General features: G+C 36.1%; 1 protein-coding gene across 1 annotated transcript in view; it reads left to right on the forward strand.

Annotated features, from left to right (window-relative positions):
* The window catches only part of Scsalpha1 (Succinyl-coenzyme A synthetase alpha subunit 1), a 76,327-nt gene extending 54,150 nt beyond the window's left edge, over window positions 1-22,177 (forward strand). The window contains exons 7-8 of the mRNA XM_090385452.1: window positions 6,394-6,582; window positions 20,601-22,177. Coding sequence (XP_090241578.1) covers window positions 6,394-6,582; window positions 20,601-20,627 — 216 coding nt within the window. The 3' untranslated portion in view covers window positions 20,628-22,177. The remainder of the gene's footprint in view (window positions 1-6,393; window positions 6,583-20,600) is intronic.
* Window positions 22,178-25,513: the final 3,336 nt, after the last annotated feature.

Here is a 25,513-nt window from a genome sequence, read left to right on the forward strand (position 1 = left end):
GATATTTTTTCCTTGTGTTTTTTGGCTCTTGTCTCATATATCAGTGTCACTTATTAACAGAATAGATGTTGGTAAATTTGTTAAAGTATCTAGTTGTTTTGTTCATCATTATTGTGCATGTACTCAGTGTGTGTGTTATAACAGTGGTGAACAGCTGTTTTTGCTGATGGGCTGCACTGAGATCTTTGGAGGTCATGCAGACCACATACACAAAGGCAAATTTGTCTTCTAGAAATTCAAAAGTTGTCTTTGATTTAGCATCATGGTGATCTAGTATTCCCCTCCTTCAAATTATACTTTATTTTTGTTTTTTTATATAAATATATTTTTAATTACACTTATAACTAAATAGGGTCCTAATATTTGCTATTTTATTTTTTGAGAAATATTCCTATATACATATAAAATTGTTGAAGTTTTCAAGAGGGACAGAAAGCCTGAGGGCTAGGTAGCTCATCACTGTTTTAGAGAAAATTATATTGTTAATTTTTAATTTACAGTGCAGCTAGTTTTTAAACTCCTGTAGTCCACTTATTTAAAGTCTTTCCTCACCTTGCTGATCTTACCAGTTAAATTACCTGTCTTTAGATGCCTTTCAAGAAGCTCAATGTCTTTTCTTTCTTTCTTTTTTTCCATACTTAAATATAGTATTCCAAGTGTAGTTTTACAGTTGCCTTGTACAGTGAAATTATGATCTCCAAACACCATGGGCCTTCCTTTCTACCTATTTACACTGCTTAAAGAACATATCTGACTGTATCATAATTCCCAAATCCTTTTCTTCCTCTAGTGCTTATACTTCAACCTCACAAAGCATATAAGTTATTTTGGGGTTGCTATTCTCCAAGTGTAAGGGGACCTTGCATTTTGCTGCATTAAAACCTAGCTACCACTTTTCTGCCATCTTTGAAGTCTGTCTGAGTCATCCTCGAAGAAGCTCTGCTAATTATTAACTACTCTTCTGATCTTGACATTGGCAAATTTTGACATCATGTCCTCTATCCTTTCATCAATCTCATTTAAGAAAACTAAAAATAACAGTGGTCCCAGTACCAATCCTTGAGGAACCTTTTTCTTAAGTTAGCCTAATCTGAAGAATAACCATTAATTACAACTCTGTTGTCTTTTTCTGTAGAATTATCTAGAATTGTTCAAATAGGTATTGCAATAACTTGTATATGTTTCCAAGTAACTGTAGCCACAGTTTATAATGGCAGTAAGAAGATAGCTTTGAAAATGGAAGGAAAGCTCTACCTGTAGTTGTCAAATTTGGGCATAAAAAAGCAGAATTGAATAAATTCCTTGGGATTTTCTGATCTGTAAGTTGTAGATGAAAATGAACAGAAATAGATATAGAAGATATTACTGCATTGAAATACAAAAAGTAATAACAGCAAGCTTATTTATTTTTTCAAGATTTTTTTCACAAATATTTTGCCAATTTTTTTTAAAATTCTAATTTGATTTTTTACAATAATTTCACTCAAATGTTGGACAATACAATCAAGTCAAAATAAGGACACATCAGTTTTTTAAAAAGTTTTATGTTCAAAGTGTTCATTATTACAAAACTTCAAAATTTCTCACAACAAAACTCTGTACCTGTAGTCCACATGCATTCAGAAAATTCGCTGTTGCAGCTCCACACATTTTCTTGGAATTCACCTGCATGAGCCCATGCATATTCCTGGAACTCCTGTGAAAGAGATTAGGTGTACACATGATGTACATTTGAAAAGGAGACAGTCCTGATATTTAACTATTACAAAAATGGATGATTGAAACATCAATTTTTTTATTATTTATTATTCACATAGTTAAAGAGGATTTTTAGGAACAATTTTTTTGGCTAATTGCTTTATTATTCCACGAGCCTGAAGGGATTGTGAATATTCATTGGGAGTTGGCACATAGCACCAACCCACGCTTCCACTAATGGAGTTGATATTCAGGTCATATTAGTGTGCATAGTCAGGTCATATTTGTATTTGCAAATTTAGTAATAGCCAAATACTCTGCTAAAACCATACTGATGAGCTGTTCATTTTGCTTTACTTATTTATTTAGCAATGTTGGGTGAGATTGGATACACAATCTTTGAAAGTTCTGTGATGATATGCTGCTATAATATATATATTGTATATATGTAAGTCTTTTATTGACAATCATGAGTTAGGGTAATACAGACAAACTAGAGTAGTTTACATCTGGGTAAAATCAAATATACTGGCACCCAAAACTTTTATGACTTTAATGACCTTCCTCCACCGACTATAAATCCTATCCATAGTTTTGCTGATGATAACAAACTACACTCAACCTTCCAATTTATGAAACCTTGTTCTGCACAAACAGCTTTAACTTCTCAAATATCTTCTACCAAGTCTTTAAATGCTTACCTCCAGGTAATATGATCTTCAGTGGGGCAAAGAAAACTTAGTTAACTTTAATCCCTCTAAACTCTGTCTTATTTCTTTTGCTCATCTTTGATGATATTCAGATTTGTAGAGAAGATCACATATTTATACTAGGATTTGCTCTAACTTCTAATCTCTCTTGGCCTAAGCAGATTAAAAATATTGCTTCCTTTCATCCAAAAAAAACTTTTTTTTTTTCTCTCTCAACATTACTCTTCTTCTAAACAGCTACTCACTTTGCACAAATCTCAAATCTGCCCTACCATGGAATATTGCTCCCACGGTTGGAGTGGCACCAACAAAACCCCTCTCAAGCTTCTGGACTTCATTCAAAAGGAGCTGTCAGGTTAATTAATAACCCATCTCTTACAAAGTTTCTCCATTCAGTTTCTGTTACATGCCTTTTCTAGATACTTCCATGGGCACTATTCTTCTAAATTATCATCTGTAATTCCTGCACTTTCTTCCAAACCAGTCCAAATACATGCCACAAAAAGTCATAATCAATTCATTGTCCAATACCACCACTTTGCTTATTGGAGGCTTGAAGTGGTGAAACCCATGTTTAGTTCTCTAGAGCAAAGTTTCTGGCATCCCCCCCCCCATACTTCTCCTTCAACCCATGCACGGTACTAAGTACTAGTACTATAGGTTTTTGATACCTTTCGTGTTTGGGGTTTTCATAAAAAAAAAAAAAAAAAAAAACTTCCAAACTCACAGAACTAACTTTTCATCGTTTATCACTTTTACTTCTGTTTTCTGGAACAACTTTCCAAGTGTACTACCGAAAACCACAATCTGCAGAAATTCAAGTTTAATGTTAGCAACTATCTTCTGTCTCCTCGACATATACATAGTACTAAGTACTATAGTTTTTAATAGCTTTCATGTTTGAGGATTACATTACAAAAAAAAAAAAAAAAAAAAAAGCAGCAGTACTTGGCACCCATAATTGATGATAAGGCAGCTTTTTTTTTTTTTTTTTTTCTTTCCCCGTAATGTTTTCAAATGTATGTGTGTGTGTTTTTTTTTTTATGTTTGCAGATTTTCAAATTCATAATAACCAAGTGTCTGAATCTAAACAAAACATAATAATAATAATAATGCTTCAGATGGCTTCTATGTCATTGGGTAAACCCCCCCCCCCCAGCTTAAAGAGCCATAAAAAGCTAATAGAACAAACATGCCTGCATTAAAAAAAACAAAAAATGTGAAATCTCTCTAAAACTTACATATTCACTTTGCAAATATTGTTGATCAACAGATCCTTACAACTCCAGTACACCTTTGATTGGGAAATTTTGAATAAAGTAAAGGCTTCCCTTTTTATTTTTCCCAAGGTACTGCTAGAATCAACATTTGCTTTAAAAACTTAACCAAGTTTAAGAAATTTTGAATTTTAGTGCTCAAAAAACTACCACATCCTTTACCCTCAATTTAAAAATGAATGGGCATTCCATCATTATAAATATCAGAATGAAAGGAATGCAATACAATTTCAAAGCAAGGTGCCAAAAAAAAAAAAAAAAAAAAAGTGAAATGGTATAGAATTTGCTGCCTAACCTGAAGTTGGACATGACTTTTTGACACCATTTCACAGGACTAACTAACCTTGCACACGAGGAAAGTTTAAAATGGACTGCTCAGTAGTAGATGAAAGAATTATTGTACATGTGCTGAAAAGACCAGAAATCTGAAATTAAATATGGGCTTCTAACATTAATAAAATCACGATGTAAAAATTTTGGAAATCAAAAATGGTATAATTATTCTGAGTATCTGTTACACTAATTTTGTCAAAAGAAAATTTGTGGTCAAGAATAATTGTGTGATATGCCAACTTGATACTTCCACGTAGATAGAAGATACAGAATTTACATGCCTTTATTCAAATATGCATATAGTAGAACCCTGGTATGAGGAACTGCATGCTTACATGAGATCCTAAATAACAAATCATGCTTCTGTAACGTGCTAGTGAGTCTGGAGAAGAATTGTGATTTTAAAAAAATCTCAAGTTTACATGTAGGTTTTGTAACAATTTTTTATTCAGTGTTTTATGTGTTTATATCAGAGTTTTGTACCATTGAGCAATGTATGATTGCCCACGGCCAATTTGGCTGATTTATTGCAGCTTAACTTGTTTCTGTATGTCTAAAATCAGACTATTAGCTAAAACTGTCCAGACGTTTGATTTCTGTAACTTGTCAAATGAGGTTACATAGTGATTTGTTTAGCATTAGACATCCATATTTAATTTCAGATTTCTGGTCTTTTCATCACATGTGCAATAATCTTTCACCTGCTACTAGTCTATTTAAACTTCCCTCTTCATGTGTGAGGTTAGCCAGTACTACAAAGTGATGTTGAAAAGTCATATGAACTTAGTTCTAGGTGGTAAATTTTAAACCATTTGACTTGTATTTTGGTATCTCAGTTTGAAATTTGGCTGCAATCCTTTCATTCTGGGAGGAAGGGGGAGGGTAAAAGTGGTTCAGAGTAAAAAAAAAAGACAACATTTGTGATACAATGAAATATGAAGTTTATAATGCATCATAAGTGGGCAGCGAGGAAGACAGATGCAATTTATTGAATCCTTGTCAGTCACCTAAATTATTCGCCATCTTAAACAGTATTCCCCTGTGAATAATTTATTCAGGTTTTTGCGTGCTATATACCTAAAAAAAAAAAAAAAAATACCTAGAAATTGTACAGAAGGTTTTAAAAAAAAAAAAAACAGCTGAATTGCTATGACATAGCAATCATTGACCATATGGGATAATGGCTTAGAAGGTGGGGCCCATAAAGCTTGGCAACCCAGAATCTTAGTGGTGGTGGGGGAACTGGTTAAGATGTATAATGCCCTGAAGGGGTTTGTAAAAGGAATGATAGAGAAATATTTTTTCCTTCATGCAGCATGTTGTTGATCACTGAAACAAGTTACTCCCCAAGGTGATGTGTAGCAAGTTTGGTATATTTCAAGGCAGAACTGAATAGTCACTTTTTTGACAAAAGAAAAAGTAAGAGTAATTGGATTTTTTTTTTTTTGGTAGAAGCAGAAAACCATACTGTGGCTGATTCACTCCACTACCTCTCACACTGACATTCAATTTCTGCTCTCTGTATGCTTTTTTTTTTGCTTTTCCAAATTGGCGCCTATAATTCTGTCATTTCTTCAAACCTGTTAAGGAATTATGGCATCCCAACCGTTATCATTCCAACTCTAAATTTGCCAACCTTTTCTTACACCACTTTTGCCCATTCTGTTTCCATTTTGTGAAACAACCATGTATCCAGAAGATAGCAATTAGTTTTCAAAACCTTATCCCATTCACTGCAGTAAAGTATAGTGATGATGATTTTCTTTTAGTGTGCTTCACTGTGTCATAAACCTTCAATTTTGAAGGCAATTTGGAATGATATCTTTTCCTTACCATATCCCAGGCTAAAGAATAAATGGTTCTGCATTCTACATTATCAGTAAATTACTTTTTTGAATTCTAGCACACTGACAAGCCTATCTTGTTAAGGTAATGGAACAAAATTTTCATTACCTCAACAAGTACTATTTTGTAAAAGAAAAAAGAAGAAAAATTTTGTCCCATTACCTCGACAAGTACTATAGTGTTTAGATTAATATTAGAACAGAAAACTAAAGCAATCTTAGACACAGATCACATAATTTATATACAATTATATTTTTGCAATTTTTTTAAGCTACAACGTGATCTAAAATAATAGTTAACTTAGTAATTTAGCGACACTCTGGAATGAAATATTTCAGCGATTAGATTTTTTCTTGACAAAAATAAGATTTTTTATAGCTAAAAAATTTTAAAAATTAATTTTGTAAATTTTGCTTAGCAGTTAATGAAAGCATCTTAAAAAAAAAATTTTTTTTTTTTTTTTTTTTTTATTGTTGCATATTTTGTGAATAGCTTTTAATTGATATATAATTTAATACTTGTTTCAACAGGGTTCTAACAGCAAACCAGTTGTATCATTCATAGCAGGTGTAACAGCTCCTCCAGGTCGAAGAATGGGTCATGCAGGTGCTATTATTTCTGGTGGTAAAGGTGGAGCAAATGAAAAAATTAATGCCCTAAAAGATGCTGGCGTAACGGTTACAAAATCGCCAGCCCAAATGGGATCTACAATGTTACAAGTAAGTGTGACATTGTTTAATTATGTATGTTACAAGTAAATATGTATTAAAAAAAGAAACTGATCATAACAAAAAAATACATCATTTCTTTTTTCTACTTAAATGCTACTTTTTGCCTCAGATATGGAAAAAAGTAATTGTGTAAGAACAATATTATATAAATCACACTAATTTGAAAGCCCATCAAAAATTTTGAAAAATAAAGAAATAATGGTTAGATTTATACACTTCATTGACACTAAAGTATTTTTTTATGACATAAAATTATTGTCTTGAACCCAAAATCACTTTTCATTTGTGACAAAAATTGTTGAAGCTTCCATCTGTTGGTTACTGGAAGTTGATTGAATTCCAAAACTCACAAATAATATCATATCTCCAGTAATAAAAGTTAAGGACTATAATACCTCAAGCTGTGAAAAATTCAGACTGTTACATAGTTATGCATATGTATCATTGTTACATAGATGAATTTGAAACAAATCAAAGCTTGTGAATAAGGCATCATTTCCCATTTCATATTGGGAAAATCTTTATATAAAGAAATATGGAAGCGATAGGGATTTTGATCAGTAAGATAAATTTACTAGGCGCATTATAGCCTTAGCAGCTTATGTGCCATTATGCTCCATGACAACAACAACAACATCAGTTTACTCTGAGTTAATGAAAATTTAGATTATACATGTTATGGCAAGCTGTGAAAGTTTGACTGAAACTATTTTTATTAATCTTCTGTGACTTGCATAGCATTTGAAAGAAGCATTTCATAATCTTTTTCCTCAAATTTTAGGAGTGGTTTTATATTTTCCATGTGCTTACACTACCAATTTTTTTTTTAAGTTGAGATGCAATATTTTTTTGTGTTCCTTTGATTTTTTGCAGATTATGAGAGAGGTTGATTGTTTAGCTGGTGGTCATAGATGGCATAAGAGTAAATGGGCCTATTTGAATATAGAGAAAAAAAGTATGTATGTATGTACATTAAAAAATGTCTCCTGATGAGTAAGTGGATGAATGAAAATGGAAGGGACTTCTATAGAGTGGATTTTCTCAGAACCAGCATCACTGTTCTGATTGTTTCTTTTTTCACATAATTTTTCATCCTGCAAACAAATAGTAGCAGTAGAGGCATATGATACAAGAAAACAAGCTTATGTAGCATCAGCCAAAAAAAAAAAAAAATTCCACGCATTCATTTCCTCTTTAAAGTTTGTCCAGTCTTCCTTGAATTTATTTAAGCTATCAACTTCCACAACAACAAATGGAAATTTGTAGTAGTATTAGTGGCATGTGATGCAAGAAAGCAAGTGTATGAGCTTATGCAGCATCAGCCAAAAACAAAAAAAAAAAAAAAATTACAAAACAATCCCTTCTAAATATTTGTCCAGTTCCTCCTTAAATTTATTTAACCTATCAACTTCCACAATGACAGATGGAAGTTTCTTCCAGCAATTAACCATCCGCTGGCTAAAGGCAGATTTTGGCACATCTGTTCTACACCTGTCCTTCCTCAATTTCAATTTATGCCCCCTTAGGTTTCGTAATCTGAACAAGTGGAAGAATCCCATCAGAATTCAGCATGCTCAAATTATTCAAGGCCTTATACACCTAAATCAGATCACCTCGCAAGTTCCTAGTCTCCAGCTGCTGCAATTTGCACAACTTAAGCCTCTCCTGGTAAGAGAATCCCTTCATTCCCCTCACCAATCTTGTTGCCCTTCTCTGTACACGCTCAAGCAAATCTACATCCTTCCTAAAATGAGGTAGTAATACGCAGTACTCAAGGCATGGCCTGACCATTGCCTTATGCAGAGGGAAAATCACCTCCTTTTTCCTGTTGGCAAAATTCCTGTATATCATTGACAACACACCATGACCTGCCCTGGCAGCCTGTCTGCATAGCTCAGAAAACTTGATATCTGACTGCACAATTAATCCCAGGTCTTTTTCATTTTTTACCACCTTAAGTGTAATACCACACAGTTGGTACATTTCTCTGAGGTTACTTCTACCCATATGCAGTACTTTGCATTTTTCAGTGTTAAACTTCAGTTGTAACTTGTCAGCCCAAAATTTCTAGATCCTGTTGCAGTAACACACTGCTATTACTGTCATTAACAACCCTTCCAACCTTCGTATCATCTGCAAACTTCGATACTAAGCCTGATATACCTTCATCAATATCATTGAAAAATAAACAAAACAACAGTGGACCCAACACCGAACCCTGTGGGACTCCACTAATAACATTAATCCACGAAGAGCAGCAGCAGCACCCATTGATTACCAACCTCTCTCTTCTCCCATCCTTTTATCCATTGTAGCAACTTACCCTTAATACCATTCTGCTCCAATTTGTACAGTAGTCTTCCATGCGCAACAGTGTCAAAAGCTTTCCTAAAATCCAAGTAGATGATATCAAAATTATTTTTTGCATCCAGTTCCTGTGTAACCACATCATAATAACCAATCAAAATTTCAGATAAGACAAGACTTTCCCTTAACAAACCCATGCTGTGTCTGAATTATTGCTGCAGTCTTGTCTAGATGATCCTGCAATGCATCTTTAACAATTGACTCCATTATTTTTCCCCGGAACAGAAGTTAAACTAACTGGTCTGTAATTATTCGTATCACCCTTTGTGAATTGGGGACACATTTGCACATCTCCAGTGCACGGGGACCCTGAGTCCAAGGATGCTCACATAATTATGGCTAAGGGTTTGCTTACTTCCTTTGCCACGTCCTTTAATATAACTGGATAGATCCTATCCACCCCAGGTGCCTTTCTTAGGTTTAACTTCAATTTCTCCTCCACTTTATTCTCAGTTATTACAAAATCATTAAGCATCCTGTTACAATTTGATAACCTTGTGGCATTTTTAAACCTTAATAACTCCTCATGTGTGACTGTAGATGCAAAATACTCATTCAGTTTGTTTGCTATCTGAGTAGGATCATCAACAGTTGAACCATCGATATCAAGCGGACCAATCAGATTCATCCCCTTCCTTTTCGAGTTTTTATATAAGTAAAGAAATCCTTGCTGTTTTTCTTAGCATCCTTTGCCAAAGATTTCTCGTAATCTGCCTTCGCTTGCCTAACCTCCTTTGTAACGTGATTACAGACTAGATTATATATATTAGCATTAGTAGAGGCATTTGATGCAAGAAAGCAAGCTTATGCAGCATCAGCCAAAAAAAAAAAAAAAACCCACTTCCTCTTCACCCCTCTGTTCGTTCAAAATACCTGTCCAGCTGAGCCTTAAACTTATTTAGGCTATCAACCTCCACCACAAGGGATGGAAGTCTGTTCCACCAACCAACCACCCGCTGGCTAAAGGCAAATTTCGCACGTCTATCCTACATCTGTCTTTCCTCAATTTGAATTTATGCCCTCTCAGGTGATTTTTCTGAGCTAGAGGAAGGATCCCATCAGCATTGAGCATGCTCAAACCATTCAAGACTTTATACAGCTCTATCAGATCATCTCGCTGGTACCTAGTCTCCAGACACTGTAATTTGCAAAACTTAAGCCTTTCTTCGTAAGAGCACCCTTTGTTCCATTCACTAATCTTGTTGCACAGCTCTACATCCTTATTGAAATGAGGCCTCCAGACCTGTATATAGTACTCTAGATGTGGCCTGACCATTGCCTTATACAAGGGAATAATTACCTCCTTATCCTTGCTAGAAAAATTCCTGTATATCATTGACAAGACACCATGAGCTACTCTTGCAGCCCGTCTGCACTGCTCAGAGAACTTCATATGTGCCTGCACAATTACCACCAGGTCCCTTTCATTCTCTACCACTGTCAGTGTAGTTCCACAGGTTTGATACGTTGCTCTGGGGTTGCTCTTTCCCATATGTAGTACTTTACATTTGTCAATGTTAAACTTCATTTGCCACATCTCACACCATCTGCTCAACCTTTCCAGATCCTGTTGCAGCAGCATAGTGTCAGTAGTGTCCTTGACAACCCTGCCAACCTTCATATCGTCTGCAAACTTGGACGTTAAGCTTGATATATCATCATCAATATCATTTATAAATACAGAAAACAATGGACCCAACACTGAACCCTGAGGGACTCCACTAATAACATTAGTCCACGATGAGCAGTGTCCATTGATTACCACTCTGTCTTCTCCCCCTCAACCACCCCGTTATCCATAGCAGCAATTTGCCTCCAATGCCACACTGCTCCAATTTGTGCAGCAGTCTTCCATGTGCAACAGTATCAAAAGCCTTTCTAAGATCCAAGTATATAATATCAAAGTTATTCCCTGCATCCAGTTCTTTTGTGACTGTATCATAGTATCCAATCAAATTGGTCAGGCAAGACTTCCCCTTAACAAAAACCATGCTGTGTCAGCTATAACTGAAGTCTTGTCTAGATGATCCTGCAGTGCTTCTTTAACCAGTGCCGCCATTAATTTTCCTGGAACAGAAGTTAAACTCACAGGTCTATAATTACTAGTGTCAGATTTTGATCCTCCTTTATGAATTGGTGTCACATTTGCACATCTCCAGTCTGTGGGTACCTCCCCTGAGTCCAAGGAAGCTCTCATAATTATGGCTAAGTGTTTGCTTACTTCCTTTGCTGCCTCCTTTAATATAACTGGATAGATCCCATCCACCCCAGGTGACTTCCTTGTGTTTATCTTCAACAATTTCTCCTCCACTTTACTCTTAGTTATTACAAGATTATCTAGCTTACTGCCAGAGGTGAATACACCTCTGGCATTCCCCTCCCTCAATAACTCCTCATGTGTGAATGTCGATGCAAAATATTCATTTAGTTTGTTAGCTACCTGAGCAGGATCATCAACAGTTGACCCATCGATATCAAGTGGACCAATCTGATTCATCCCCTTCCTTCTAGAGTTTACATAAGTCAAGAACTCTTTGCTGTTTTACTTTGCATTCCTTGCCAAAGATTTCTCGTAATCTGCCTTCGCCTGCCTAACCTCCTTTGTAACTTGGTTACAGATCAACTTGTATTTATCATAGGTGTCTGTGTCATGTGTTAATTTGTATGTATCCCATGCATTTTTCTTCTCTGCATATGTCTCATTAGTTCATCTGATATTCATTTAGGCCTAAACCTTGAACAATATTTCTTAGTTGGTATGGAAAGCCTAGTAGCTTCCAAGATAAGTTCTTTGAATGCTTCCCATTTTGAATTTGCTGTTGATAACATCATCAGTTGGTCCCACTGCATAGAATTTAAATATTGTCTCAGTCCATCGTAGTCGTCTTTACGAAAGCAATAACCCTTCCCTTTACCCTTTTCTAAAGAGAGGGCACTGACTCTTCAGAAAATACAGCTGCGAGTTACAGGCTCTGAAAAAAACGATAAGTGTTTGCTTTTTATTTGCATAATTGTTATTTTATATTATACTGAATACGTAGTCTTATAGTTTTAATTACGCTGGTTATTTTTATTTTAATTTATATAAACAGTTTTTGTAGATATACGTAATACTTTATAAAACCGTTATTCGTTCGAATATTGCAGGCACTGTTTTTGTATATAGTGATAGGGAATTCAAATTTTTAATTGAGGTAGCTAGGTAGCTATAACGTATAATTATAGAAACAGTAACACACTTCACTGTTTCTATTAGATAGCGTAGTATTGACATTTAATTAATTTAATTTATTGATTTTATTAATTTAAAGTATCATGCCCCAAACTAGAGCAGCAACGGGCACAAAGTGGCAGGAGTGCTGTGACTCAGGGGAGAACTGAGGGGGGCAATTCTCCAATGCATCACAGCCTAAAAAAATGTGCAACTTGTGAAATTTTTGCCGAACTCTCTGGAACGGAACATGATATTGCCATGGGGGATGTCTTTGTGTGTGCGCGATGTAAGGAGTGTAAGGAAATCGGGCAACAACTCAGCGTTGTTATGGGCCTATATGAGAGTTTGAAGGACAGGATGGATGCCCGCGAAAGATCTAAATTGAGGGGCCCATCGGGCTCTCAGCTGCCCACATCAACGCCAGAGCTTGCACTTGGTCATCACGCAACACAGCAGCAACCCCCAAGGCAGAATGCTCTGGTCCCTCAGGAAACTAGTAGTTGTTGGTGACTCTATTGTCAGGGAAACGGGGAACATGCTTTGTAAAAAGGACCAGGGTATGTCTGCCAGGGGCAAAGGTTGATGATGTTGTAGAGCAGATATCATCTTTTAAGGGCACAAAAGGTGATATAGTTGTACACGTTGGCACTAATGATATCAAGAGTAGGAGACCGGCAGAATTGCTTAACAAGTACAGGTCACTGTTGAAAAAAAAGCCATGAAATAGGGTTGAATTTGAAAGTGTCTGCAATTCTGGCCAGACATGATAGGAGGGAGTATATGATGAGAGCCTTGTCGATCAATTCGGCCCTGGAAAGATTGTGCAAGGCTCAAGGGATAGAATTTTTTTCAGCCTGGACTGGACTTGTTAACAGGAGAGACTGCTTCTACAGGGATGGGATACACTTAAATAGAAAGGGTTCAAGAATATTTGCTGATGCTATCGAGGCAGTGTTAGGTGGGTCGGAAAACTGATAGCTTGGGGGGGGGATACAAGGACTAATTGTTTAACAGTATCTGTAGGCAGAGGTGAAGGTGATTCTTGCACAACTTCTATTAGAATAAGTAGCGACCTGGAGCGTGGGGTGTTGGGGGTTTCGGGGACGGATGGTGGTCATCGTGGAACGGGTGGGTATATGGGATGTGTTAGGGTAACAAAGAATAGGAGTAGGAGCATGTATGCTTGCATGTATACAAATGCTAGAAGTATAGTAAATAAATTTTATGAATTTGATGTGTTGGTCAAGACATCCAAGGCGGATATTGTTGGAATATCAGAGACATGGTGTCACACTGATATAAGGAATGCCGAACTGGAATTTGGGGAGTACAATGTGTACAGAAAGGATAGGAAGGGAGGAGGTGTTATGCTGTTAATTAAGAAAAACATAAAATCAAAATAAGTGCATGGAGTTGATATAGATGAACAGTGCACTGTGGAGTCAGTTTGGTGTGACATAAGCCCTGCGAAAGCAAAAATAAGAGTAGGAGTGTGTTATAGGCCTAATGACTCGAATGAGTACAATGAACAATTGTACAGAGAAATAGAGTGGGCTAGTAAATCGGAATGTCTTATAATGGGGGATTTCCACTTCCCAGATATTGACTGGAACTTGTGGGTTGGTCACTCACACACTAGTCAGACTTTTGTGGATTTATTGGATGATTGTTTTCTACATCAGCATGTTAGGGAGGCAACTAGAGGGAGTAATACTCTTGATTTGATTATCAGTAGAGATTCTTCATGCATTAAGAATCTGCACGTAAATGAACCACTAGGTGGCAGTGATCACAGTGGGATTTACTTAAAGATTTAATTACCATCAGGGGTAAAGGAAAGGGTTTTTGCTTCCGTAAAGGCGAGTACAGTGGTCTCAGAGAGTTTTTAAATTCTGTACAGTGGGATCAACTGACGATGTTACCAACAGTAAATTCTAAGTGGGAAGCATTCAAGGAATTAATCGTGGATGCTACTAAAAGTTTCATACCTATTAAGAAATATTGTTCAAGGTTTAGGCCTAAATGGTTGTCAAATGAACTAATGAGACTCGTAACAGAGAAGAAAAATGCATGGGATGCATACAAATTAACACGTGACACAGAGAAGCCTATGATAGCTACAAGTTGATCTGTAACCAAGTTACAAAGGAGGTTAGGCAGGCGAAGGCAGATTACGAGAAATCCTTGGCAAAAGATGCTAAGAAAAACAGCAAGGATTTCTTTACTTATATAAACTCTAAAAGGAAGGGGATGAATCTTATTGGTCCACTTGACATAGATGGTTCGACTGTTGATGATCCTGCTCAGATAGCAAACAAACTGATTGAGTATTTTGCATCTACATTCACACGTGAGGAATTATTAAGGTTTGAAAATGGCAGAAGGTTATCAAATTGTAGCAGGATACTTAATGATTTTGTAATAACTGAGAGCAAAGTGGAAGAGAAATTGTTGAAGTTAAACGTAAGAAAAGCACCTGGGGTGGATGGGATCTATCCAGTTATATTAAAGGAGGCGGCAAAGCAACTAAGCAAACCCTTAGCCATAATTATGAGAGCATCCTTGAACTCAGGGGAGGTTCCCATGGACTGGAGATGTGCAAATGTATCCCCAATCCACAAAGGGGGATCAAAGTGTGACACGAGTAATTACAGACCAGTTAGTTTAACTTCTGTTCCGGGTAAAATAATGGAGTCGCTAGTTAAAGATGCATTGCAGGATCATCTAGACAAGACTGCAGCAATAATTCAGACACAGCATGGGTTTGTTAAGGGAAAGTCTTGTCTGACAAATTTGATAGGATATTATGATGTAGTTACAAAGGAACTTGATGCAAAAAATATTTTTGATATCATATATTTGGATTTCAGGAAAGCTTTTGACACTGTTGCGCATGGAAGACTATTGTACAAATTGGAGCAGAATGGTATTAAGGGTAAGTTGCTACAATGGATAAAAGGATGGTTAAGTGCGAGAAGACAGAGGGTGGTAATCAATGGGTGCTGCTCTTCTTGGACTAATGTTATTAGTGGAGTCCCACAGGGTTCGGTGTTAGGTCCACTGTTGTTTTGTATATTTATCAATGATATTGATGAAGGTATATCAGGCTTAATGTTGAAGTTTGTAGATGATACAAAGGTTGGAGTGTGCTACTGCAACAGGATCTAGATAATTTGGGCAGATGGGCTAAGAAGTGGCAACTGAAGTTTAACCTTGACAAATGCAAAGAAACGCAAAGTTTAACCCCAGAGAAATGCAAAGTTTAACCCCAGAGAAACGTACCAACTGTGTGGTACTACACTTAAGGTGGTAGAAAATGAAAAAGACCTGGGAGTAATTGTGCAGGCAGATATGAAGTTTTCTGAGCAATGCAGACAGGCTGCCAAGGCAGGTCTTGGGGTTTTGTCAATGATATATAAGAATTTTGCTAGCAGGGAAAAGGAGGTGATTATCCCTCTGTATAAGGCAATGGTCAGGCCATGCCTTGAGTACTGCGTACAGGTCTGGAGGCCTCATTTTAGGAAGGATGTAAATTTACTTGAACGTGTACAGAGAAAGGCAACAAGATTGGTGAGGGGAATGAAGGGATCCTCTTACCAAGAGAGGCTTAAGTTCTGCAAATTGCAGTGGCTGGAGACTAGGCACCTGCGTGGTGATCTGATTGAGGTATATAAGGCCTTGAATGGGTTGAGCACGCTGAATTCTGATGGGATCCTTCCACTTGTTCAGATTACGAACCTAAGGGGGCATAAATTCAAATTAAGAAAAGACAGATGTAGAATAGATGTGCGGAAATTTGCCTTTAGCCAGCGGGTGATTAATTGCTGGAACAAACTTCCATCCGTCGTTGTGAAGTTGATAGGTTGAATAAATTTAAGGAGGAACTGGACAGGTATTTGGAGGGAATGGTGCGATTTTTTTTTTTTTTTTTTGGCTGATACTGCTTAAGCTCATACATTTGCTTTCTTGCATCACATGCCACTACTACTACTACAACTACGTTAGAGCAACTAGTTACCACAATTAAAAATTTGAATTCCCTACCACTCTATACAAAAACAATGGCTGCAAGATTCGAACGAAACAACGGTTTTACGTATATTAAGTACACTAATCTACAGAAACTCTTATCTAAATTAAAAATAACCAGCGTATCTAGAACTCTATGGCTACTTATAAAGTTCAATATAAAATAACAATTATGTAAATAAAATGAAACATCTCTTTTTTGAGCCTGTAATTCACAGCTGTAATTTATAAAGAGAGTCAGCACCCCCTGATTGTTCCAGCAATCAACTACCTGCTGACTAAAAGCAAATTTCTGCACATCTATTCTACAACTGTCTTTCCTCAATTTGAATTTATGCCCCCTCAGGTTCATAATATGAGCAAGAGGAAGAATCCCATCAGAATTGAGCCTGCTCAACCCATTCAAGGCCTTATACACCTCAATCAGAACACCTTGCAGGTGCCTAGTCTCCAGACAACTCTACATCCTTCCTAAAATGAGGCCTCCAGACCAGATGCAGAAGTCTACGCATGGCCTGACCATTCCCTTATACAAATAGATAATCACCTTTTCCCTACTAGAAAAATTCCTGTATATAATTGACAATACCCCATGACCTGCTCTGGCAGCCTGTCTGCACTGCTCAGTAAACTTCACAATTAATCCCAGGTCTTTTCATTATCTATCACCCTCTGTACTATCACACAATTGGTACATTTCTCTGGGATTACTTCTGCCCATATGCAACACTTTTCATTTGTCAATGTTAAACTTCAGTTGCCACTTCTCAGCCCATCTGTCCAACTTTTATAGATCCTGTTGCACTATAGCACACTGCCATTATTGTTATTAACAACCCTGCCAACCTTTGTATCATCTGCAAACTTGGACAATATTAAGCCTGATATACCTTCATCAATATGATTGATAATTATACAAAACAACAGTGGACCCACTCCAAACTCTGGGTGACTCCACTAATAACATTAGTCGACAAAGAGTAGCATCCATCGATTACCACCCTGTCTTCTCCCAATCTGCTATCAACCACCTTTTTATCCATTGTAGCAATTTGCCCTTAATGCCATACTGCTCCAATTTGTATAGTAGTCTTTCATGCACAACAGTATCAAAAGCTTTCCTGAAATCCAAGTATATGATATCAAAATTATTTTTTGCATCCAGTTCCTTTGTGACTACATCATAGTATCCAATCAAATTGGTCAGACAAGACTTTCCCTTAACAAACCCATGCTGTGTCTGAATTATTACTGCAGTCTTTGTATAGATGATCCTGCAATGCTTCTTTAACTAGTGACTCCATTATTTGCCCCGGAACGGAACTTGACTAATAGGTCTGTAATTACTTGTGTCACTCTTTGATCCCCCTTTGTGAATTTGGGGATACATTTGCACATCTCCAATCCGTTGGGGCTTCCCCTGAGTCCAAGGATGTGCTCATAATTATGACTAAGGGTTTGCTTACTTTCTTTGCAGCTTCCTTTAATAGTATGAATCAGAGCTGTAATACTCAATATGTTCTACGTTGATAATGATATTAGTAAATTAATAAGAGGAGTTTACCTCAATATAGTACGTGGAACACTTCCGTATGATACCCTCCAGAAATTAAAACGGAAAAAACGAAAAAATCGACAACTTACCGGTACATTAAAGTAAAATATAAATAATTAAAGTAAATTATAAATAATTAAATAATCAATTTAACACAATTCAAAATCAATTCAAAACAATTAAAATTCAAATTAACGCAATTAAAAGAATCTAACGAAAATATTCAAAACGATTTTCCTTCCTTCCTTCCTTCCTATACAATCGATACACACAATTATGGGAGATTTTTTGAATGGCTTGGTACAAAGGAAGGAAAATCGTTTTGAATATTTTCGTTAGATTCTTTTAATTGCGTTAATTTGAATTTTAATTGTTTTGAATTGATTTTGAATTGTGTTAAATTGATTATTTAATTATTTATAATTTACTTTAATTATTTATATTTTACTTTAATGTACCGGTAAGTTGTCGATTTTTTCGTTTTTTCCGTTTTAATTTCTGGAGGGTATCATACGGAAGTGTTCCACGTACTATATTGAGGTAAACTCCTCTTATTAATTTACTAATATCATTATCAACGTAGAACATATTGAGTATTACAGCTCTGATTCATACTATCAAATTAATTTTCATACTCTTATTGACTATTTCATTCACTTCCTGTCTCTCCAGTAGTATACAATCGATACACACAATTATGGGAGATTTTTTGAATGGCTTGGTACAAAAGGAAGGAAAATCGTTTTGAATATTTTCGTTAGATTCTTTTAATTGCGTTAATTTGAATTTTAATTGTTTTGAATTGATTTTGAATTGTGTTAAATTGATTATTTAATTATTTATAATTTACTTTAATTATTTATATTTTACTTTAATGTACCGGTAAGTTGTCGATTTTTTCGTTTTTTCCGTTTTAATTTCTGGAGGGTATCATACGGAAGTGTTCCACGTACTATATTGAGGTAAACTCCTCTTATTAATTTACTAAGCTTCCTTTAATATAACTGAATAGATCCCATCCACCCCACAGGAGCCTTTCTTATGTTTATCTTCAAAAATTTGCTCTCAGTTATTACAAAATCATTAAGCTCCCTGTTAGAATTTAATAACCTTCTGTCCTCCACTACCCTACAGAATTCCTCATGTGTCAATGTAGATGCAAAATATCATTGTTTGTCAGCTATCTGAGTAGAATTATCAACAATCAAACAATTGATAACAAGTGGACCAACTTGATTCATAGAGAGTTTACATAAGTAAAGAAATCCTTGCTGTTTTTCTGAGCATCCTTTGCCAAAGATTTCTTGTAATCTGCCTTAGCTTGCCTAACCTCCTTTGTGACTTGATTGCAGACTAGCTTATATCTACCGTAGGCTTCTGTGTTGCCTGATAATTTATATCACTCTCATGCATTTTTCTTCTCTGCCACGAGTCTCATTAGTTCATCTGACATCCATTTAAGCCTAAACCTTGAACAGTATTTCTTAATTGGTATGAAAAGCCTAGTAGCCTCCAAAATTAATTCCTTGAATGCTTTCCATCTAGAATTTGATGTTGGTAACATCAAATTCTAGAATTTGGTTGGTCCCACTGTATAGAATATATAAAATGTCTGAGACCACTGTAGTCACCTTTACGAAAGCAAAAACCCTTCCCTTTATCCCTGATGGTAGTTATATCTTTAAGTAAATACCACTGTGATCACTGCTACCCAGTAGTTCCTTTATCTGCAAATTCATAATGCCCAAGTAATCACTGGTGATAACCAGATCATGAGTATTACTCTCTCTGGTTGCCTCTTGAACATGTTGCTGCAGAAAACAATCTTCCAATAAATCCACAAAAGTCTTGCTAGTGTGCAAGTGACCAACCTACATATTCTAGTCAATATCTGGGAAGTTAAAATCCCTTATAAGAAATTCTGATTTACTGGCCCGCTCTGTTTCTCTGCACAATTGTTCGTTGTACAATTGTACTCATTACAGTCATTAGGCCTATGACACACTGCTACTCACATTTTTGCTTTCCCAGTGCTTATGTCACACCAAACTGACTCAACATTGCACTGTCCATCTATGTCAACTGGATGCACTTCCTTAGATTTTGTGTTTCTTAACTAACAGCATAATCCCTCCTCCCTTCTTATCCTGTCTATCCTTTCTGTACACAGTGTACTCCCCAAATTCCAATTCTGCACTTCTTATATCTATGTGACACAATGTCTCTGATATCTCAACGGGATCCGCTTTTGATGTCTTGACCAGCACTTCAAATTCATCAAATTTATTTATTATACTCCTAGAATTAGTGTACATGCAAGTATACATGCACATGTCTTTACTTTTAGTTACTCTAACACAGATCGTATTTATTTGTTCCATGATCACCCACCAGTCCCTGAAACCCCCCCCCCACATCCCAACCTCCAGGCTGCTGCTACATCAAGATTGCATGATGTTAAAGCAGGTAACTGTTGAAAGTAAGCTATAATAGAAGAATGAATGAGAAAATAGATATACCTCAAGAAATTTCAGGCAATAAGAAATAAGATGAATTATATAAGTGCTAATGAATAAAAGGCAGTTAAAAGTTCCATAAAAAAGGTAATATTTTATAATAAAAAACGGTATCATATAGATGCCACCTGAGTAATTATGTTCCTTAACAAGTAATGGGGAGTTTGAAAGAAACCCTCTAAAACACCATTCAGTAGAAAGATGGATTTGTATTAAAAGTTTTACAGATTATGATTTCTAAAATTTAGCAGGTATGAAGTTATAACTAACTAAGCTTAGAAAAAAAAAAAAAATCTTAATCATATTGATTCTCTCTTTTTTACAGGAAATGCAGCAACGTGGACTTGCCTGATATTCTTGTTGGGTTTTTGATCTCACAGATTGTTATGTCCTTGCGTAGGCTACTTTACTCCTTGACTAATGATGTAGACACCTTGATGGCAGTTTTTATTGCTTATATATATTGTAGGAAATAAAGATGTTTGTATTAAAAAAAGGGGGGGATAGATGTTATCCCTTTTTGAATACATGTTCTTGCAGTCATTGTTGAAAATGGCTGATATCCTCAAATGTTTATTCTTATTGAAATATAGTTTAAATCAGTAGCAGAATGATGCGAATAAAAGGACCAATTACTTCCCTGCATTTATTGTCAAACATAAATAGAAAAGAATTTGATTTAAAAATTTAATTACTGTCAAAAAATGATAACCAATGTTACTGTTTGATAATTTACATGAAAAGCACAGTGATAAGTTGATTTAAGTTTCTTTCTTCCTTTCATTATTATTAATCATAGCTCTGTTGCTCATCCAGAGATAGTGTTAGCAATGCCATTTACATTTTAACCCTTTTAGGAGTACATCTGTTGACCTAAGATTTCATGGGAAGTACACCCACACAGATCAACCATTTGAAGATCATTTTACCATGTCTGTTAATGTATGAATTGTTTTGAAATTTCTCTGACATGTGCTACTGTTTCTTATCTGTGTTTCAAACAAATTGTAGATGTAGTTTTTAATAGATGGCAACACAAAAATAGCTAAAGTCGGAGGAGGAGGAATCACACATGTTGACCTTAGTTGGCTGATTTGGGCTTGCAAAAGCTGAAATTTAAGAATTTCCTCTGGAATTCAGATACCGAATTTGATATAATTAAATCAAGTGATACATAAATATGTAAAGGATTTAATTACATTAAAAAAAAAGAAAGTAAGTTTTAATTTTAATTTTTTTTTTCAATGTTTATATGGTTTTTGAGATTCTTCTCTAGTGTTGGGCAATTAAGTTGAAATGAGAACAAATTAATATTTTAAGGCATTTATCACAAAGTTTTTGTTTCTGTGAAGTTTCCCAAAAAAACACACTCCCACAGAGCCCACTGCCGTGGAAAATCACTATTCGTGACCCATCCATGTTCAGCAAATTCACTTATGGAAAGATTAATGTGATCATTGATTCACTAGGAATTATATATTTTTAATTATGATTGTGTTACATTATAAAATCATTTGTTTATAAGTTAAAAATGCTCTCCCTTATAAAAAATAAACTTTTATATTTCCCACCTGCCTTCAGATTCTGATTTTCAAGTTTCATCTACAGTTTTTTGCCAGTAGAGTTTCAATCTGTTGAGATTCCTGACTGCTGTCTTTAGTTTAATCCTTCTCCATTTCTTTAGGGAAAAGGAAAATTTAGCATAAATTGGCTATCTTTCTGTTGTCAAATTTCATTAAAATGGAATAAAATTTCTAGGATGAACTCTCCTAGAAGTATTTGTTAAATTGGTAAAATGTTGAGGATTGTTCACTGCTTATCCAACGATTGTAGATGAAAATGTAGATGAAAGTGATACGTAGAGAAAGTAAATAATGTAAATAATGACAGCAATTACTGCATGCCTACAATCCTTTTAGAATTAAAAATTGCAAGTTTTTTTTTTTTTTTTTTTGTTTGTTTGTTATTGTTGTTTAAATTGCAGTATACTTCTGAACTCATTTTGTTTCTTTCTATACTTTCTTCCACTCTTTCCTGTCAGGCATGAATAATTGAATAAAGTGAAAATAAAAATATAATAAAATCATATCACTTAGCAACTTTCAGTCTCAAGTTTTTTTGTTTTTCTGAATGTTCAGTTTTCCCTGTACAGTATTTCTTTAAGCAATTAACATGCAATATATCATTTGCTTCTCTTGAGGAGACAAATAAAATGTGATATAATTCAATACTTTATACTTCACTTAAGAACAAATGTCTCAACATTTCACTATATGTCACAGTATCATGAAAGATTTGTATAGTAGTAGTAGTTGTGGCATGCGATGCAAGAAAGCAAGTGTATGAGCTTATGCAGCATTAGCCAAAAACAAAAAAAAAAAAAAAATTACAAAATAATCCCCTCTAAATATTTGTCCAGTTCCTCCTTAAATTTATTTAACCTATCAACTTCCACAACGACAGATGGAACTTTCTTACAGCAATTAACCACCCACTAAAGGCAAATTTTGGCACATCTATTCTACACCTGTCCTTCCTCCATTTCAATTTATGGCCCCTTGGTTTCATAATCTGAACAAGTGGAAGAATCCCATCAGAATTCAGCGTGCTCAACCCATTCAAAGCCTTATACATCTCAATCAGATCACCTTGCAGGTGCCTATTCTTCAGCTGCTGCAATTTTCAGAACTTAAGCTTCTCTTGGTAAGAGGATCCCTTCATTCCCCTCACCAATCTTGTTGCCCTTCTCTGTACACACGCTCAAGCAAATTTACATCCTTCCTAAAATGAGGCCTCCAGCCCTGTACGCAGTACTCAAGGCATGGCCTGAACATTGATTTATACAGAGGGACAATCACCTCCTTTTTCCTGCTAGCAAAATTCCTGTACATCATTGACAACACCTTATGACCTGCCCTGGTGCCTGTCTGCATTGCTCAGAAAACTTCATATCCGACTGCACAATTACTCTCAGGTCTTTTTCATTTTCTACCACCTTAAGTGTAGTACCACACAGTTGGTACTTTTCTCTGGGGTTACTTCTACCCATATGCAGTACTTTGCATTTTTCAATGTTAAACTTCAGTTGCCACTTGTCAGCCCCTCTGCCCAAATTTTCTAGATCCTGTTGAAGTAACACACTGCCATTAACAACCCTGCCAACCTTTGTATCATCTGCAAATTTCGATACTAAGCCTGATATATCTTCATCAATATCACTGATAAATATAGAAAACAACAGTGGACCCAACACCGAACCCTGTGGGACTCCTCTGATAACATTAACCCACAAAGAGCAGCAGCAGCACCCATTGATTACCATCCTCTGTCTTCTCCCACTCAACCATCCTTTTATCCATTGTAGCAACTTGCCCTTAATACCATTTGCTCCAATTTGTACAGTAGTCTTCAAGGCACAACAGTGTCAAAAGCTTTCCTGAAATACAAGTATATATCAAAATTATTTTTAGCATCCAGTTCCTTTTGTAAGCACATCATAATAACCAATTAAATTTGTCAGACAAGACTCCCTTAGCAAACCCATGCTGTGTCTGAATTATTGCTGCAGTCTTGTCTAGATGATCCTGCAATGCATCTTTAACCAGTGACTCCATTATTTTACCTGGAACAGAAGTTAAACTAACTGGTCTGTAATTACTTGTGTCACCCTTCGATCTCCCTTTGTGAATTGGGTATACATTTGTACATCTCCAGTCCATGGTGATCTCCCCTGAGTCCAAGGATGCTCATAATTACGGCTAAGGGTTTGCTTACTTCCTTTGCCTCCTTTAATATAATGATACATTCTTGAAAGTGTGAGTGAAATGATGCAGCTATTAAGCTGTATCAACTCTCCATGACAGAGTAAAATTGAATTATTGTTTTAATATAAATGAAAAACTGTTAGTGATCATGAATGAAAATTGGTGGTCAATATATTCATTAGAGGGGAACAGGTATCCTGTGTTATCAGACACTCAGCCTAAAACACTGATGGATCCAATATCTCTCTATTACAGAAGATTTAGAAGTCCGGTTGGCCTGCCTCCCCAAAATCCACTCGTGCACACCTCGATGGTAAGCCCTGTTACGTCACTTAAGTGGCAATGAACGTGTAGAGTGGTTCTCTTCAAGACGCCTGGTCAGCGTGATGAAGAAAAGACCAAATCCTCCAGCATATGACTGCACGACAAAACAAATGGCCCTGAGTCCCTAGCGGCTTTCACTCCCCTCTTATGGCAGCGAGAGGATCAGAGTGGAAGCAGAGGGTGCTAAAAATCTGTGGGTATGACCAGGCTGCCATGCACGGGAACTGAACTTGGTCTGTTACAGCGTAAAATCGCTCATTGGTGAAGACAGGATATTAGAGCTGGAAAAGGAATTAGAAAATGTGAATTGGAATATAATTGGTTTGGCTGAAACAAGAAGAAATGGATCGTGTCACACAGATATAAGAAATGCAGAACTGGAATTTGGGGAGTACAATGTCTACAGAAAGGATAGACAGGATAGGAAGGGAGGAGGGGTTATGCTATTAGTTAAAAAACACATAAAATCCAAGGAAGTGAAGCCAGTCGACATCGCTGGACAGTGCAGTGTCGAGTCAGTTTGGTGTGACATAAGCATTGGGAGATCAAAATTGAGAGTAGGAGTGTGCTATAGGCCTAATGACTCTGATGAGTATAATAAGAAACTGTTCGGAGAAATAGAGTGGGCCAGTAAATCAGAGAGTCTTATAATGGGGGATTTTAATTTCCCAGATATTGACTGGAATTTGGGGGCTGGTCACTCACACAGTAGCAAGGCTTTTGTGGATTTATTGGATGATTGTTTTCTACATCAGCATGTTCGGGAGGCAACTAGAGGGAGTAATACTCTTGATTTGATTATCAGTGGTGATTCTTCATGCGTTAAGAATCTGCAGATAAATGAACCACTTGGTGGCAGTGATCACAGTGTGCTGAAGTGGGAGTTACTCAAAGAGGTAACTACCATTAGGGGTAAAGGGAAGGGGTATTGCTTTCGTAAAGGCGACTACAATGGACTGAGACAGTATTTAAATTCTATACAGTGGGATCAACTGATGATATTGCCAACAGCAAATTCAAAATGGGAAGCATTCAAAGAACTTATCGTGGAAGCTACTAGGCTTTACATACCAACTAAGAAATATTGTTCAAGGTTTAGGCCTAAATGGTTGTCAGATGAACTAATGAGGCATATGGCAGAGAAGAAAAA

The sequence above is a fragment of the Mastigoproctus giganteus genome, chromosome 11 (assembly GCF_048544385.1).
Source record: "Mastigoproctus giganteus isolate SK-2022 chromosome 11, ASM4854438v1, whole genome shotgun sequence".
Taxonomy (NCBI): Eukaryota; Metazoa; Arthropoda; class Arachnida; order Uropygi; family Thelyphonidae; genus Mastigoproctus; species Mastigoproctus giganteus.